At 41.3% G+C, this 17253-nt stretch overlaps 1 protein-coding gene across 3 annotated transcripts in view; it reads left to right on the top strand.

Moving 5' to 3' along the window:
* CAMK1D (calcium/calmodulin dependent protein kinase ID) overlaps nucleotides 1-17253 on the top strand; it is a 428166-nt gene that overhangs the window by 256495 nt on the left and 154418 nt on the right. For all 3 annotated transcript variants that reach the window (XM_028114662.2, XM_028114661.2, XM_028114663.2), the window contains one exon: nucleotides 8206-8280. In XM_028114662.2, the coding sequence (XP_027970463.1) occupies nucleotides 8206-8280 (75 nt within the window). The remainder of the gene's footprint in view (nucleotides 1-8205; nucleotides 8281-17253) is intronic.

Raw genomic sequence — 17253 nt, 5'->3', positions numbered from 1 at the left:
GAGGTAGAGTCAGATCCCACAAGTTAAGGGCTCGGTCCTACAGGACTGCCCCCAACACACAATCACACACTTCAGATGCCAGTTGCAAGCCCAGGTTGTCATTTGTGTTTCTGACCAACAGGCCTGAGAGTAGAGGTTCCAATGACCCCTCCCTTGGGTTCAATTAATTTGCTAGAGTGGCTCACAGAACTCAGGGTAACACTGTGTTTACCAGTTTATTAAAGGATATGGTAAAGGATACAGATGAACAGCCAGATGAAGAGATACATAGGGTGAGGTCTTGGAGCGTCCCAAGCATAGAACCTTCTGTCTACATGGATTTAGGGTGTGTCACCCTCCCTGTATGGATGTGTTTGCCCACCTGGAGGCTCTCTGGACCCTGTACTTTTGAGATATCATGGAAGTTTCATCATGGAGTTATGATGGATCATTAACTCTGTTTTCAGTCCTTCTCCCCTCTCCAGAGAAGTAGGGGACAGGGTGAAAATTCCAATCATGACTTGATTTTTCCAGCGCTCACCAAGGAGCCATCCAGGAACCCACTCAGATAGTTTCATTACAACAAAAGATACTCCTATCACCCAGAAATTTGCAAGTTTTAGAAGCCCTGTGTCAGGGATGGGGTCAAAGACCAAATATTAGAACAAGAGATGCTCCTAGTGTTCTTATCACTTAGGAAATTACAAGGATTTCAGGAGCTCTGTGCCAGCAACCAGGTGCAGAGACCAATATATATTTTCTATTATCTCACAGACAGCTGATTCATAGGATTGGTGTATTAAACAACATAATGAAAAATACTTAGTATGGTCTTGATACATACAGGCATACTTCATTTTTCACGGAGCCCAACACAGGGCTTGAACTCACAACTCTGGGATCAAGAGTGAGATGCTCAATGGACTAAGCCACCCAGGTGCCCCAGGGCATACCTCATTTTATTGTACTTTACATTTATTTTGTTTTTTGTTTGTTTTTCATTAACAAAATTAAAGGCTTGTGGCAACCATGTGTGGAGAGATTCTAACAGTACCATTTTTTCCGACGGCATTTGCTCACTTCATGTCTCTGTATCACATTTTGGTAATTCCTGCAATATTTCAATCTCTTTCATTATTATTATATTTGTTACAGTGATCTGCGATCAGTGATCTTTGATGTTACTATTGTAACTGTTTTGGGGCACCACAAATCATGCCTTACAAGATGGCAAACCTCATCCATAACTGTTGTGTGTGTTCTGACCGCCCTGTTCTTTTTTTTTTTTTAAGATTTTATTTATTTGACAGAGCACAAGCAGGAGAGAGAGGGAGAAGCAGGCTCCTTGCTGAGCAAGGAGCCCGATGTGGGACTCGATCCCAGGACCCTGGGATCATGACCCTGGCCGAAGGCAGCCGCTTAACCGACTGAGCCACCCAGGCGCCCCTGACCGCCCTGTTCTTGACTTGCCCTTCCCCCACCTCTCTCCTTCCCCTCAGACCTTCCTATCCCATGAGACACAACAGTATTGAAGTTAGGTCAATTAATAATCATAGAATGGCCCCTAAATGTTCAAATGAATGGAAGAATCACACATCTCTCACTGTAAATCCAAAGCTAGAAATGATTAAACTCAGTCAGGAAGGCATGCCAGAAGCCAAGATAGTCTGAAAGCTAGGTCTCTTGGGCCAAACAGTTAGGCAAGTTGCAAATGCGAAGTAAAAGTTCTCAAAGGAAATTAAAGGTGCTACTCCAGTGAGCACACAAATGCTGAGAAAGCAAAAGAGCCTTATTGTTGATGTGGAGAGAGTTTTAGTGGTTTGGATAGAAGAATAAGCTGGCCACAACATTCCCTTAAGCCAAAGCCTCATCCAGAGCAAGGTCCTGACTCTCTTCAATTCTGTGAAGGCTGAGAGAGGTGATGAACCTGCAGAAGAAAAGTTTGAAGGTAGTAGAGATAATGTCATGACACTTAAGGAAAGAAGCTGTCCTCACAACATCAAAGCACAAGGCGAAGCACCAAGTGCAGATGTAGAAGCTGCAGCAAGTTCTCCAGGAGATCCCACTGAGATAATTAATAAAGGTGGCTACACTAAACAACAGATTTTCAGTGTAGATGAAACAGCCTTCTGTTGGAAGAAGATGCCATCTAGGACTGTCATAGCTAGAGAGGACAAATCAGTGCCTAGCTTCAAAGGACAGGCTGACTCTCTTGTTAGTGGCCAATGCAGCTCGTGACTTTAGCATGAAGCCAGTGTTCCCTTACCATTCCCGAAAATCTAGGGCCTTTAAGAAGTATCCTAAATCTACTCTGTGTTCTTTCAGTGGAACAACAAAGCCTGGATGACAGCACATTTGTTCACAACATGGTGTATTGAATATTTTAATCTTGCTCTTGTGACCTGCCCAAAGGATTCCTTTCAAGATATGACTGCTCATTGACAATGCACCTGGTACCCAAGAGCTCTGATGGAGATGTTCAATGAGATGAATGGTGTTTTCATGCCTGTTAATATAACATCCATTCAGCAGCCCAGGGATCAAGGAGTCATTTTGACTTTCAAGTCTTATTATTAAGAAAAACATTTCATAAAGTTATAGCTGCCATAAATAGTGATTCCTCTGATGGGCTTGGGCAAAGTAAATGGAAAACCTTCTGGAAAGGATTCACCATTCTAACTGCCATGAAGAACATTTCTGATTCTGGGAAGAGGTCAAAGTATCAACATGAACAGGAGTTTGGAAGAAGTGATTTTAACTGTCTTGAATAATTTTGAGGGGCTCAAGACATCTGTGGAGGAAGTCACTGCAGATATGGTGGAAGTAACCGGTGCACCAGAATTTGAAGTGAAACCTGAAGATGTGACTGAATCACATCAATCTTACGATAAAGTTTTCATGGATGAGGAATTGCTTCTTATGGAAGAGTAAAGAAAACCATTCCTTGAGATGGAATCTAGTCCTAGTGAACATGCTGTGAAGACTGTTGAAATGACAACAAAGGATTTAGAATATTATATGAACCTAGTTGGTAAAGCAACAATAGGGTTTGAGAGGACTGACTCCACTTTTGAAAGAAGTTCTCCCGTGGGTAAAATGCTGTCAAACAGCATCACATGCTACCGAGAAATCATTCATGAAAGGAAGAGTCAATCACAGCAAACTTCAATGTTGTTTTATTTTAAGAAATTACCACAGCTAACCCAGCCTTCAGCAACCACCACCCTGATCAGTCCAGTCAGCAACCATTAACATCAAGGTGAGACCCTCGACCAGCAAAAAGCTTATGACTTGCTGAAAGCTCAGACGATGGTTAGCATTTGCTGAAATGCAGAGACCTATATATATATATATAATTTTTTTTTTAGCAATCATGTATTCTTTTACGTAAACTCTAGGCCCAACATGGGGCTTGATCTCATGACCCCAAGATCAAGAGTTGCATGCTCTCCTGACTGAGCCAGCCAGGCACCCCAGCAATAAAGTATTTTTTTGTATGTACATTGTTTTTTTAGACATAAAGTTATGGCACACTTACTGGACTGCAATATGGTGTAAACTTAACTTTTATATGTACTGGGAAACCAAAAAAATTTATTTGACTATCTTTGTTGTGATACTCACTTTATTGTGGTGGTCTGGAACCAAACCAGTGATATCTCTGAGGTATGCCTGTAGTTAACACTCAGTAAATGGTACATATAAAACAGCTGTGTAAGTAGGGCCTAAAGAAAGTGAGAAGATTAGTTCGTCCCTAGATTTAGATGTCTCACATCCCAGGAGACTGAGGAAATTGCATTTATCACAAAAGAGTCAGGGCTGAAATGCTTGAGAAAAGAATATAAGAGATGTTGACAAATTTTCCAAACATAAAACAGGTAGGGTATGAGATGGATAGATCAGGAAGTTTGACTTCAATGCAGAGCACAATTCTGGAACAGTAAATTAAGCAGATGGTTTGTGATCATTTAGTAAAGATTGTAGTGGTTGCTAGGAACCACCATGGGTTTACTAAGAACAAATTTTCCCAAACGTTCCGTTTCCCTTTTATATAGTATTATGTGGTGTGTAAGACTGAGGAATGCCATTTCAGCAAGGAATCTAATTGTCTCCTTATGGATAAGATGGTAAAACATGGGCTAGATGATAGTCCTGCTGGGTGTACAGCTTGATAGCAGTGAAAGTCAGTTGATTCGTGTCGTGGTTATCTTGATGGGGCCAGCTCTGACGGGTAACGTTCCCATTTAAGACTTGAGGAATTTGGATCAGGACGTATGGGTTGAGAGGCACCTGGGTGGCTCAGTCGGTTAAGTCTCCGACTCCTGATTTCAGCTCAAGTCATGATCTCAGGGTTGTGAGGTTGAGCCCTGTATCGAGCTCTGTGCTGGACATGGAGTCTGCTTAAGATTCTCTCTTTCCCTCTCCCTCTGCCCCTCCCTGCTCGCACATGCGCACTCTCTCGCTCTCTCTCTCAAAAAAAAACCTGTGGGACGGATGTGTACCAACAAAATATGTAGATGGCCCAAAGTTGAGAGGGACAGTAAATATAATAGATGGGAGAATAAAAATTCAGAATAGTCTTGATCATCTGAAGCACCGCATGGAGCCCCAAACGATTGAATTTAATGAAGCTAAAGGGAAGACTTGAAGCTCAAAACTCAAGACAGAAAAAGAAAGGAGATCTTGTTTAGTAGAAGTTCAGGTAAAACTGATCTGGTTATTTAATTGACCCAACACTTAATATTCATTCATTCATTCATTCATTCAACAAGTATGTATCGAGAGTACTACCCGCTGTGCACTTTTCTTGGCATTAGGGAGACGGTAGTGAACAAAATAGTTAAAAATCCCCACCTCTGTGGAGCTTATACTCTTTAGGTGCCAACAGTTGAGCAACTGCTTTAAAAAAAAAATGAACCTCATATTAGGCTTTATTTGCAAAAGTATAACATCCACTCACGATGGTTAATAGTTCACCTCTCTTATTTAATACCCTATTCTTGGTGCTATAATTTATACTGGGGTCACTGCTCTCAGTTTTGGGCCAGTGAGAGTGGCAGTAGGATGAGAGTAATATGAAACATGGTGGAGAAGGACTGGTCGGCCAGAAGGAGAGAGCACTAAGCAGATGTTATATCCCTCCAGGATTTGCAGGAGCATGAGAAGAGGGTGTCAGCTTGTTCTCTGTCACCACTCATTACAAGGAGGCTGATTCCTGGTACATATAAGAAAGGCTGGCTGGGAGGTGTCCTTACTGCAGCTGGAAGCCCACCTGTGTGAGCTCCACAAGGGCTAACTGCCCTTGGGACTCCTGGCGCAGTGCCCGATATATGGTGGGCGCCCGTGGGGGGATTTTCCTCTGATGTTTGTAAAGACAACCTAGGTACCCAACGCTAAAACTTGAAGCTTGGTTTTTGTATATCTTAAGAGTCTGAGGGTGGAATAACGTACCTAAGAACAGCTGTTGGAGGCCAGAATGTTTTCTTCTATCACGTTCTAACATCCACAAGTTAGTTAAGCCACTTTTCTTAAGAGACATTTCAGAGGCCATGTGAGGATTTCTTTGAAATTTCTGCAGTATGCTTATTCAAACATCACCCATCCACCACGATGCCCATCATGTTTTGAGGCCTTCGCTGTACTTCTGGCTCATCCTGGGTCTTGCTTTTTTCTAAACTTCACGGCAATGCTACAGAGTTTAGCATTTAATTTTTTCCTAACTGCTTCGTGGGTCTCTCCATCTAGGTGATCTTATTTTATATTTTTCTCGTATTCTTCCAGAAGCAGCATAGAAACTCAGTACATGATAACTGCTTGACTGCTTGAATTATTAGTTGAGGGGGAGAGTCAGGAGCGGTATCATTCCAGCCACAGCAAGGACTCATGTAAGAATGGCAGGTTAAGTAGACTTTAATTTCCCTATCCCTTGCATCCAAAGAAGGGATTATGTTCTTAATTTATTAGAGTCTCCTACTTTGGCTGGGCAAGTGCTTTGCACAGAGTTGATTCTTTGTATATAGTTGAATTTGTGTTAATGGCTATACTCCAGGGCTCAAACAGCCTTCTTGGCTCAACCTCTGAGGGGAGGTGGGACAGCCCGTACAAATCTCTAAGCTTAGTTTAGAGGCTCATTGACTGTGATTTATGTAACCAGGGTGGCCAGATTTAGCACATGAAAATGCAAGCTGCCTAGTCACTTTTGAATGTCACATAAATAACAGTGCAATATTTGGGATGTACTTACACTGAAAAAAGTATTTGTTGTTTATCTAGAATTAAACATAACTGGGTGCCCAACATTTTATCCAGCAACCCTTCATGTAAACCCCACTATTTCATATCCCCCCGTAAGTCTAAGCTTTTCGTGAACCCCCAAATTAACCTCACTAAAAGAAAATCTTTGTGCCCCTGGAAATGACTCTAATTGGAAATTTTTAAAAATTAAAAAACTGGGACCGTCCATATGCTGTATACTTTTTGTGGTCATAATTCTTTCAGGATATCCAATAATGATTATTCCATAAATGTCTAGAATCTCAGCAGTCGTAACTTAATTTGTCATGGTTTCCTTGGTAGCATAGTTTACTCGGTTCCTATGATATACTATTATTATATTATCTATATAATATTATTATATAAATTATTTATATAATTTGAGTATTATTTTGCTCAGGTAGCAAAATAACCACTGCTAACAAGGAAATATTAGGCTCTGCGCACGGGAGTCAGATGAAATGTGAATTTCATGTAATCTGTCATCTCCGCTCCCACAAACACCCGCGTTGACTAATCAGAGCTGTGGAAAACATTGCCGCCCTCCATTAGGTGTTTTGTTCTCTTCTCTCATCTGCTCGGAGGGAAGATAATATTCTGGTTTGTTCCACCTTATCAACTTCTATTTGAGGGAAAGACAGCTCACACTTAGGAAAATTGCCTCCATTTTTCCCTAAGTAAATAATGATTCTTGCTGTTGAGTAGGGACCGCCTTTAAATATCATTCATTCATTTAGCCGATATTTATTAGCAGATGGATGCTAGGTATGAGGGGAAACAAAATAAGTAAGTAGTCCCTGCTTTCGGGTTTGGGGGAATCTGCATATGGAATGCTTGCTTTTGTATGGTTCAGCAGTCATTTCAGTGAAAGACTTGTGGTAAGAGTTCATTAGCTCGTACTTGGAGTAGTGAAATGATTCTTCTCTCAAATGCTTTAAAATAAATAGCAAGCCTTATCTTCTGAGCAAAAGCTACTCTTAATGGGTAGTTCCAGGGGCTGGCATTAGGCTGTTTCCCTCTCTCTCGTTTCTGGAGGCAGGACTTTGCTACTCGACTCAGACCAGAAGCCTCAGCATCTCCTGGGAACTTGTTAGAAATGCAGATGCTCCGGCCTGCCCCAGCCCCACTGGACCAAAATGGGCAGGGCAGCCAGAATCCGTGTTGGCTTGCGTGCACACTGAAGCTTGAAAATCACGGGGCTGACTACCGAATTTCTGCTTTGTGCCTACAGATCATCTAAGGGTCATACTGAACCAGTTCCTGGGCTCTGCCCTCAGGGATTCAGGATCTGTTTGACCAGGGTGGGGCCTGAGAATTTGCATTTCTTTTTTTCTAAATTTTATTTTATTATGTTATATTAATCACCATACATTACATCATTAGTTTTTGATGTAGTGTTCCATGATTCGTTGTTTGCGTATAGCACCCGGTGCTCCATTCAATACATGCCCTCTTTAATACCCATCACCAGGCTAACCCATCCCCCCACACCCCTCCCCTCTAGAACTCTCTGTTTGTTTCTCAGAGTCCATCGTCTCTCATGGTTCGTCTCCCCCTCCAATATCCCCCCCTTCGTTTTTCCCTTCCTACTATCTGTTTTTTTTAAACATATAATGTATTATTTTTTTCGGGGGTACAGGTCTGTGATTCATCAGTCTTACACAATTCACAGTGCTCACCATAGCACCTACCCTCCCCAATGTCCATCACCCAGCCACCCCATCAGGAGATGCCTGCTCGTGCTGTGTCTGGGAACCACATTTTGATTGCAGTGGTCTAATTGACCCTTGGTAGTGGTGGTGACTAGGACCCCAATGAGGGGTCAGTCTGGTTTTCCTCTGCCTGGACTGGAGTCATGGACATGACCGTGAAGCTAATGACATCTGTTTTTAAAAGTTTTCATGCCTCACTATACTCACTCTTCTGTTTGTGTGTGTCTTTTTTCTCTTTCAGGATTAAGCATGAAAACATTGTCGCCCTGGAGGACATTTACGAAAGCCCAAACCACTTGTACTTGGTCATGCAGCTGTAAGTACCTGCTTTGCCTGAGGAGTGCGGAAGGGGGTCAGGGGGCGGTGGGGACCTCCGGCCAGTAAAAGAAACTGAGGTAGCGCGCCAGGTGAGCCGTGGGAGCGGGAGTGGGGCCCCGGGGAGCTGGGGTGCCCTTCTAGACGGCGGGCCAGACACAGAGTCTGCGGGCCTGGCCGGTCTGCAGGTACTGCACCAGACTGATGATCTCTTGCCCTCATCGAGGAGCCTGCTGCGGCCGTTGCAGGGCGCCTCCCTTCGAGGGGTCTCTTTTGCTTTTTCATGTGCGAGGTCCACATGTTGCTTCCTGAAAACACTTCTGTGGGCCCACTGCGAGGGACACTCCGCTCCCGTCTCTAGGAGAAACTCCCACCTTGTCTTCATTCCGAGGGATGCTGGGGGAGGGCGGCAGATGGTAGCTGTGGGCTCTGTCCTTCCATCTACTCTGCCGGCACAGAAACGCACATGGGACTGAGCTGGATCTTGTGCCAGGCGTGAGACAAGTCTAGTTGGGTTCGGACCTTGACATTGTCACCCCCTGCAGATGATTTCTGCATTCCAGTAAATGCTGGAAGTTACCAGAAGAGGGAGGAAATAAGAAAGCTGAATATTCAATTTGAACCTTGACCCGAACATGTAAGACACATGTAACATAACATATAAACCGTTAAATGAAATTAGCCTCCCCTCCCAACTAGTAGGTTGTTTCTTTCTTTCTTTCTTTCTTTCTTTCTTTCTTTCTTTCTTTCTTTCTTTCTTTCTTTCTTTCTTTTCTTTCTTTCTTTCTTTCTTTTTCTTTCTTTCTTTCTTTCTTTCTTTCTTTCTTTCTTTCTTTCTTTCTTTCTTTCTTTCTTTCATCATGAGAGTTTTTATAGGACATTGTAGGACATTTTTATACGAACATTTTTAAAAGTATCCAGACTGGAAGCATGTGGACGATTTTTCTGTGTCAAGTGACAGTCCTAGGTGATGACTGATGTAGGAAAATGTTGGGGTTCAGAGCTGAAGGCCAAGAAGGAATTCTTGAGATGTCTTCCATGCAGAAAGGTGGTTTTATTAAAGCACCGGATAGGACCCCTGGGCAGAAAGAACTACCCTGGGGTTGTGACGGTTGACTCGTTATATACTTTCAAGTTGGGAAGGGGTTAGGGACAGCACAAGCCTCCAAGGTATTTTGGAAACAAGGTTTCCAGGATCCTGAGGGGGCTAGCTATTGTTAGGAAAAGGTCATTTATGACTGTTTAGTAAAAACTCAGTCATGAGACTCTTCAGATGTCTATCAGTGGGCCATATGCTTGGAGAATGATTGCCAACATGTATCTTGGGAGGGTAGAGACAAAGGAAGTTTCCAAAGGAATTTTTATAATGTTAATGTAGACTTCCAGGATCTGGGGGCATTGGGCTAAGATTGCCTCTTGCCCTAAGCAAAGTATTAACATCCAGGCAGCTGAGTTCCTAGACGAATGTCACTGCCTGTTCTAAGGACTTGTCAATGGGCTGTAAGTAGTAAGGAAATATAATTTTTTTTTTATTTTGCCTGTGTTTCCCACATCAGTGACCAGTTTTATAGCTTTGGGTGTTAGTGTCAGCCATGAGACTGGTGGTTTAAGCAGTTTTGACTGCTGGTTCCTCATTAATTTCCGATTACCTAAATGCCGTCTTTCCTAGTTCCTTGCAATAGTTTGCTTTATAATTTGCCACATCCTGGTTCTTCCTTGAGAGCAATAGCTCTCACCAAATTTGGGATGCTCCCTAGCAGGCTCTTGTGACTTTATTTTATATAGTGTTAAAAAACAAAATTCAACCTAGTAAATATGAAGATCTAGTTGGCTTTATTAAATGATTCATAAGTTGGGCAAGCATCCCATCTAGCAAGTAGAGAGCTCCACCAAGCTAAACAAAAGAAAGGTTTTTAAAGGCAAAGAGAGAGCATTGACAAAGGGGGGATAAAGGAATTTATTAGCAAAGAATGCATTGTTTAGGCAAGGTTGCCCTCCTAAAGGGAATAGAGGGGGTCTATCAGTAAATTTCCTAGTATTGACCAGGAAATTCTATATTGACTATTTCAAAATTACATTCCTGGGGGATTGAAACTGCCATTAGGTTATGTATTAAGTCTTGGTTTATCGACTTGGGGCCTTAACCTAAGTGGTGCCATTTTGGTTTTCTTTTTAACAATAGAGGTTCCTCTTAAAGAAGCAGGTGAACCACTTTCTCACCAAATATTGACTTCCCAGTAGGAAGAATATGACATTTTAATGACAAGAAAAAACCCCACAGTTTATACAATGTCAGTAGTATATTTAAATGTGTGTCTTTTATGGGTGATGCAAAAAATAAAAGAGAGAAAGGAAAGAAAGAAAGAAAAAGAAAGAAAGAAAAAGAAAGAAAGAAAGAAAGAAGAAAGGAAAGAAAGAAAAAGCATTAGTACTAGAATCCAGTGCCATATGTATTCACTTGTTTAACTTCTCTGTTTGTGGATCTGTCACTAAATAAATCAGTTGAAAGCATCCCCCTTATGTAAATCTCAGCTCTGCCTCTTACTAGCTGGGTGAATTTGGACAAATAACTGGGCCTTTCTGAATATCAGTTTCCTTAATGGAAAGAAATAATAATATTGACATCCTCCTCCTCCTCATATTTACATTAGAAGGTTATAGGGAGTACTGACTGAGAAAAATGTATAAAAAATAAAAATGTATTACAAATAAAGAGTGCCATAAATAGGTCCTCAATACAGACTGTTTCTTTATGGACATCTGTCTTGTTTCATTAGTATCTCTGCAGATGGTCTTTCGTTTTATGAGATGAAGTTCAAGTAGATTTAAATTCTAACTTTCTAAGCAACTTGATTGCATCCTAACCAGCAGCAGTTTATGTAAAGATAGGTCAGCATGAGAGCATAAGAGTGTCTGGAATGGAACAAACCTGGGGACAAAGTTTGGAAGTCTTCTTGGGGCACAGCTGTCCCCACCCCTTCACCGAGCTTTTCTATCAGGGATTTACCCTCTCTCTCGCAGTTATCCTAAAACCTCCTCAATATGGGTCATGTTCACTCAGAATTTGTAATAACCCAGAGGAGCTGGGCTAGAATTAACTCTTGGGGGTACCATGTGAGGTTTGTGAGGCGAGTTGGTGACAAAATCCAGTTCTAGAGGCAAGGAATGTTTAAAGTGTTTAAGGAGAACACGATCTACGCGCACTGTTGAGAAGTTTAGAGGCGCTATTTACACAAATCTTGGATTTGCTAATTGTCAGCTGTTAACTTGTATATAAATTCTTTTTCCATTGGTTGTCATTCCTTTTTAAATTTTTTATTAGTTTTTTATTTTTTTTATTAACATATAATGTATTATTTGTTTCAGAGGTACAGATCTGTGATTCAACAGTCTTACACAATTCACAGTGCTCACCATAGCACATACCCTCCCCAAAGTCCATCACCCAGCCACCCCATCCCTCCCACCCCCCTCCACTCCATCAACCCTCAGTTTGTTTCCCGAGATTAAGAGTCTCTTATGGTTTGTCTCCCTCTCTGGTTATGTCTTGTTTCATTTTTCCCCTCCCTACCCCTGTGATCATCTGCCTTGTTTCTCAAATTCCTCATGTCAGTGAGATCATATGATAATTGTGTTTCTCTGATTGACTTATTTCGCTCAGCATAATACCTTCTAGTTCATTCCTTTTTAAAAAAATCAACGTTGTTGAGGTATAATTTACATCCAATTAAATGCACCTATTTAAAGTGAACAATTCAGTGATGAATGTGAGAGCGAATCATATGGCCCAAACCATTGCCATAATCAAAACCAGAAAATTTCCCTCACCCCAGAGATCCCTTTGGTCCTTTGACGTGCTCCCTTCCTTACCCCTGACACTGGAAGTTACCATTTATACTCATTAGAGATGATTTTGCATTTTCTAAAATGTTATGTGAATGAAATCATATAGCAGTACATTTTGTGTCTGGCTTATTTCACTCATACTTACTGGCATTCATTCGTGTGGTAGCTTGGTCCGTCGTTTGTTCTTTTTCATTGCTGAGTAGTATTCCATCCTTACAACTAGTCCACATTTTATCCATTTGCTGTTGCTGGACATTTGGATTATTTCCAGTCTGGGGGCTATTATGAACAAAGCTGCTATGAACATTCATGGACAGCCTTGGTGTGGGTCTCTGTTTGTGTGAAGACCTAGGAGCAGAATGAGGGGGCTGTAAAGTAGGGGTTAGGTTAAACTTTTTAAGAAATTGTCAGTTTTCCAAAGTGGTTTTACCATTTTACATTTTTGTCAACAGTGTATGTAAGTTCTTGTTACTGTACATTCCTATCAACACTTCATACTTTGTGTTTTCAATTTTAGCCATTTTAATGGGTGTGTAGTCATGGGCGCCTGGGTGGCTCAGTCATTTGTTAGGCGTCTGCCTTTGGCTAGGGTGTGGTCCCAGGGTCCTGGGATCGAGCCCCGCATCGGGCTCCCTGCTCCACGGGAAGCCTGCTTCTCCCTCTCCCACTCCCCCTGCTTGTGCTCCCTCTCTCGCTGTCTCTCTGTCAAATAAATAAATAAAATCTTTAAAAAAATGTATTTAATGGGTGTCTCCCGGTAGTTTTAATTTGCATTTCCCTGCTGATAAATGATGGTGATCACCTTCTTATATCCTGATGGGCCGTTTGCATATCTTCTCTGGTAAAATGTCTCTTCAGATCTTTTGCTCACTTTTTATTGGATTGTTTATCATCATATTATTGGGTTGTAAGTGTTCTTTATCATGTTTTGTCAAATATAGGTAATATGAATTTTTCTCCCATTCTGTAGCTTGCTTTTTTTGTTTTCTTAATGGAGGCTTTTTTAAAAACTAGCTTTCTTGAGATATAGTCCACATGCCATACAATTCATGCATTTAAAGTGTACAATTCAGAGGTTTTTGTTTTAGTCACAGGGTTGAACAGCCATCGCACAGTCTAATTTTAGAACACTTAATGTTCTAAAGGAGAACAACTTCAAGAGATCCATACCCATTAGCAGTGACTCTCAGTTCGTCTCTCCCCAGCCTCTTACTTTCTGTTCCCATGGGTTTACCTGTTCTAGATCAGACGATGTGTGGTCTTTGGTGACTGTCTTCTCTCATGTGGCTCCATGTTTTCAGGATTTATCCATGTTGTAGCATGTGTTGATACTTCATTCCCTTTTATGGCCAACTAATATCCCCACTGTATGGATATATCATATTTTATCTATCCATTCATTGGTTGATGGACATTTAGGTTGTTAATACTTTTCAGCTATTAATGATAATGATGCTAGACATTTCCATGTACAAATTTTTGTGTGACTGAATGTTTTCATTTCCCTTGGGTGTATACCTAGGAGTGGAACGGCTGGGTCAAATGGTAACTCTATGTTGAACATTTTGAGGAACTTCTGAACTCTGTTCCAAAGAGACTGCACCATTTTACGATCCCACAAGCAGTGCGTCAGGATTCCGGTGTCTCCACGCCCTCTCCAAGACTTGTTTATTTTTTGTCTTTCTGTTGATAGTCATCCTTGTGGGTGTGAAGTGATATCTCATTGCAGTTTTGATTTACATTTCCCTGATGACTAATGATGTTGATCATCTTTTCATGTGCTTATAGGACACTTGTGTATCTGTTTAAAGAAATATCTATTCCAATACCTTATGCATTTTTAAATTGGTTGGTTGCCTTTTGTTTTTGAGCTGTAAGACTTCTTGTTATATTCTACTATAAGTCCCTTCTTAGACATACATTAGGATATTTTCTCCTGTTCTGTGGGTTGTCCTTTTACTTTGTCAGTAATATCGCTTGTAACCCCAAAGTTTTTAATATTGACGTAGTTCAGCTTATTTTTTTCTTTTGTCACTTATGCTTTTGGCATCATATCCAAGAAACCAACACCTAATTCTTCATGGCACCTTTTGAATAGGAAATGTTTTAATTGTGATAAAGTTCAACTCATCGATTTATTTTCTCTTACGGTTTGTGCTCTTTGTGTCCTGTATGAGGAGTCTTTGCCTACCCTAAGTTTGCAAATGTTCTTTTCTTCTAGGAGTTGTATAGTTTTAGTTTTTCTACTTACGTCTGTTGTAAGACCAACATCAAGTTGATTTTGATGTATGGTGTGAAGTAAAGATGATACTCTTTTTATTTTTCCATTGGAATATCCGATTTTCAGCACCATTTGTTAAAAAGACTTTTCTTTTCTCAATTCATTGCCTCGGTACCTGTCAAAAATCAATTGACCATATGAGGCTGATTTGATTTCTGGACTCATTCTATTCCATTATTCTATATATCTGTCTTTTGTCAATACCATAGCATCTCATTTACTATAGCTTTCTAGTAAGTCTTGAAATCAGGTATCATAGTCCTCTAACTTTGTTAGTATTTTCTTAAAATTGCTTTGGGTTATAGGGGTGCCTGCATGGCTCAGTCAGTTAAGCATCTGACCTGATTTCGGCTCAGGTCATGATCTCAGGGTCATGGGATCGAGGCCCGTGTTGGGTTCTGCGCTCAGTGGGGAGTCTGCTTCTCTCTCTCTGTGTCTCTCTCTCAAATAAATCAATAAATCTTTTTAAAAATTGCTCTGGGTATTCTATATTGTTTGCATTTTCATATGAATGTCAGAATCAGTTTATCTTTTTATTTCTTTATTTTGCAGAAAAGCTTGTGGGAATTTGTTTGGGATTGCACTGAATCTGTATATTAGTTTGGAACCAACTGACAACTTAAAAAAATCAAGTGTTTCAACCCATAAACATGGTCAATCCCTCATTTATTTAGATCTTTCATTTCTCTTAATGTTATATAGTTTTCAGTGTGTAAGTCTTCTATATCTTTGTTAAATTTATTCTGAAATACTTTCTTTTTTTAACTGACTTGGTTTGATTGATTTTGTTTGTAAATACTTGGGGAGTGTCTAGAAGGCAACATTTGGGGGGACTTAATTTTCACAACATTTGTGCCGGGGAGGTTTTTGGTTTCCTAGGAAACATCATCTTGGGCACTGATGCTCAGATATAACAGGGGGATGCTCAGCACCCTAATTTTGTTACTTAGCTAATTGCTATTTCGATTCTGAGTACTGTAGCATATTTGTTCCTTTGCTGCTATAGCAGAAGAGATTTGATTGTTTATAGTGGTCTATATTTACAATTTTATTTGGGTTTTTGGAGAATGATATTTTTTTCCAGAATGGTAATTTTTGGACCCTTCTTCTTGAGACTCTAGTATAAGGTCAGTGTGACATTGAGATAAGTTACAGATGAAAAGTCTGTTTGTTTAGACTTTATTCCTCATTGGTTATGGAATATCAGCCCACATATTTGGAGATGATAAAGGACACCCCTCAACTCCTCCCCTTTGATGTCTATTCTAGGGTAGGCTGTAAAATATATTTCGGGCTGGTACAAGTCAAAGGATATATCAGAATGACTTTTTTTCCCCTAAAAAAATATTATATTCCCTATTGAATTATATCATATTTTCAGGAAGACTTAAATTTCTATATATGGGTCACTCCCAACTTTCTATCATCAGCCTGGACTCCTCCCCTGAAACCATGCATGTATATCCAACTTTCTGCTCAAGAGTTCCACTTGGCTGTGTAATAAGCATCACTCACTTACCAGCTCCAAAATAAACTCCTGAATTTTACACAAAATCTGCTTCTCCTGCTGTCTAGCTCGTCTTAGCAAATGGCAACTCTGTTTTTCTACGTTGCTCAGGCCAAAAGCCGCAGTCCTCCTTGACTCATCTTTTGCTCTTCTGCCCCGCAGTCCTGTCCATTGGCAATTCCCGTGGTCCCAGCTTGGGACTGTTGACAGTCTAACCACTGTCCCATCCCCTCCGCAGCTACCACCCCGACTCAAGCCACCAGCATCCATAAAACTTAGCCTTCTCCCCACAACCTTCCCCACCGCACTTCTTTCTTAGCAGCACAGCCGGATTTTGCTGTGCCTCTGTTTTGAAAACTCCCATTTGCTTCCCATCTCAGGGTAAAAGACCAAGTCCTTAGGGCGATCTCCAGGACACTGTGTGTCCTGCGCCCCTGGTCACCTCTGTCCTCATTTCCCCCGTCTCTCTCATGATCTCATTCACCTGCTGCCACCCTGGCCTCCTTGCTGGTCCTCAAAGGTGCGAGGCCTGCACCACCGTGGGCCTTTGTCCTTGCATTCTCTCTGCTTGGAACGCTTTCCCTTAGGGAACTTAATGCTCTCATGGAATGAAGGAAATATTCAAAATTTTGCCAGATAGCACCTTCTCCTTGAGATGTTCCCCAGATCCCCTGCATGAGATAGACACTCTCCCACCAACTCCTGCCACGCTCACATTCATTCCCTGTCCCCTCCCCCAACTTGATTTTTCTCTATAGCACTCGTCTCCCTCGGAAAACGTCTCTCCCCTTTGTTCTCGGCTAGAACAGTGCTCCCACGGTATGGTAGGCATTTAATACGTATTTGTTCAGTCAGTACAATTACATATAAAAGGGATAATGGTTAACATGTATTCACTCATTTAACCCTTACAAAAAACTTAGGAGCCACTTTTTAAAAAAATATTTATTTATTTGAGAGAGAGAAAGAGTGAGTGAGAGAGAGAGAGAGAGAGCGAGCGAGCACAAGCAGGGAGGGGGCAGAGGGAGAGGGGAAAAGCAGACTCCTCGCTGAGCAGGGAGCCCAACGCAGGGCTCCATCCCAAGACCCTGGGTTCATGACCTGAGCCGAAGGCAGACGCTTAACCAACTGAGCCCCCCAGGTGCCCCCGAGGAGCCACTTTTATCCCAATTTTACAAGAAGAACCTGAGCAGGGAGGTTGGATCATTTACCCAAGCCAGTAAGTGACCCAGGGAATGCACTTAACCAGCATAATACAACACTGGTGATATTTTCTAGGTAAAAATCTTGTAGGTAATACTAATGTGAATAGTTTGGTTTACTTGGAAAAAATTCTTATT

Source organism: Eumetopias jubatus, unplaced genomic scaffold (genome assembly GCF_037043125.1).
Source record: "Eumetopias jubatus isolate StellerSeaLion01/CBP00866 unplaced genomic scaffold, mEumJub1_p1.0 scaffold_8, whole genome shotgun sequence".
Classification (NCBI taxonomy): domain Eukaryota; kingdom Metazoa; phylum Chordata; class Mammalia; order Carnivora; family Otariidae; genus Eumetopias; species Eumetopias jubatus.
This window is presented reverse-complemented; position numbering and strand designations above follow the sequence as displayed.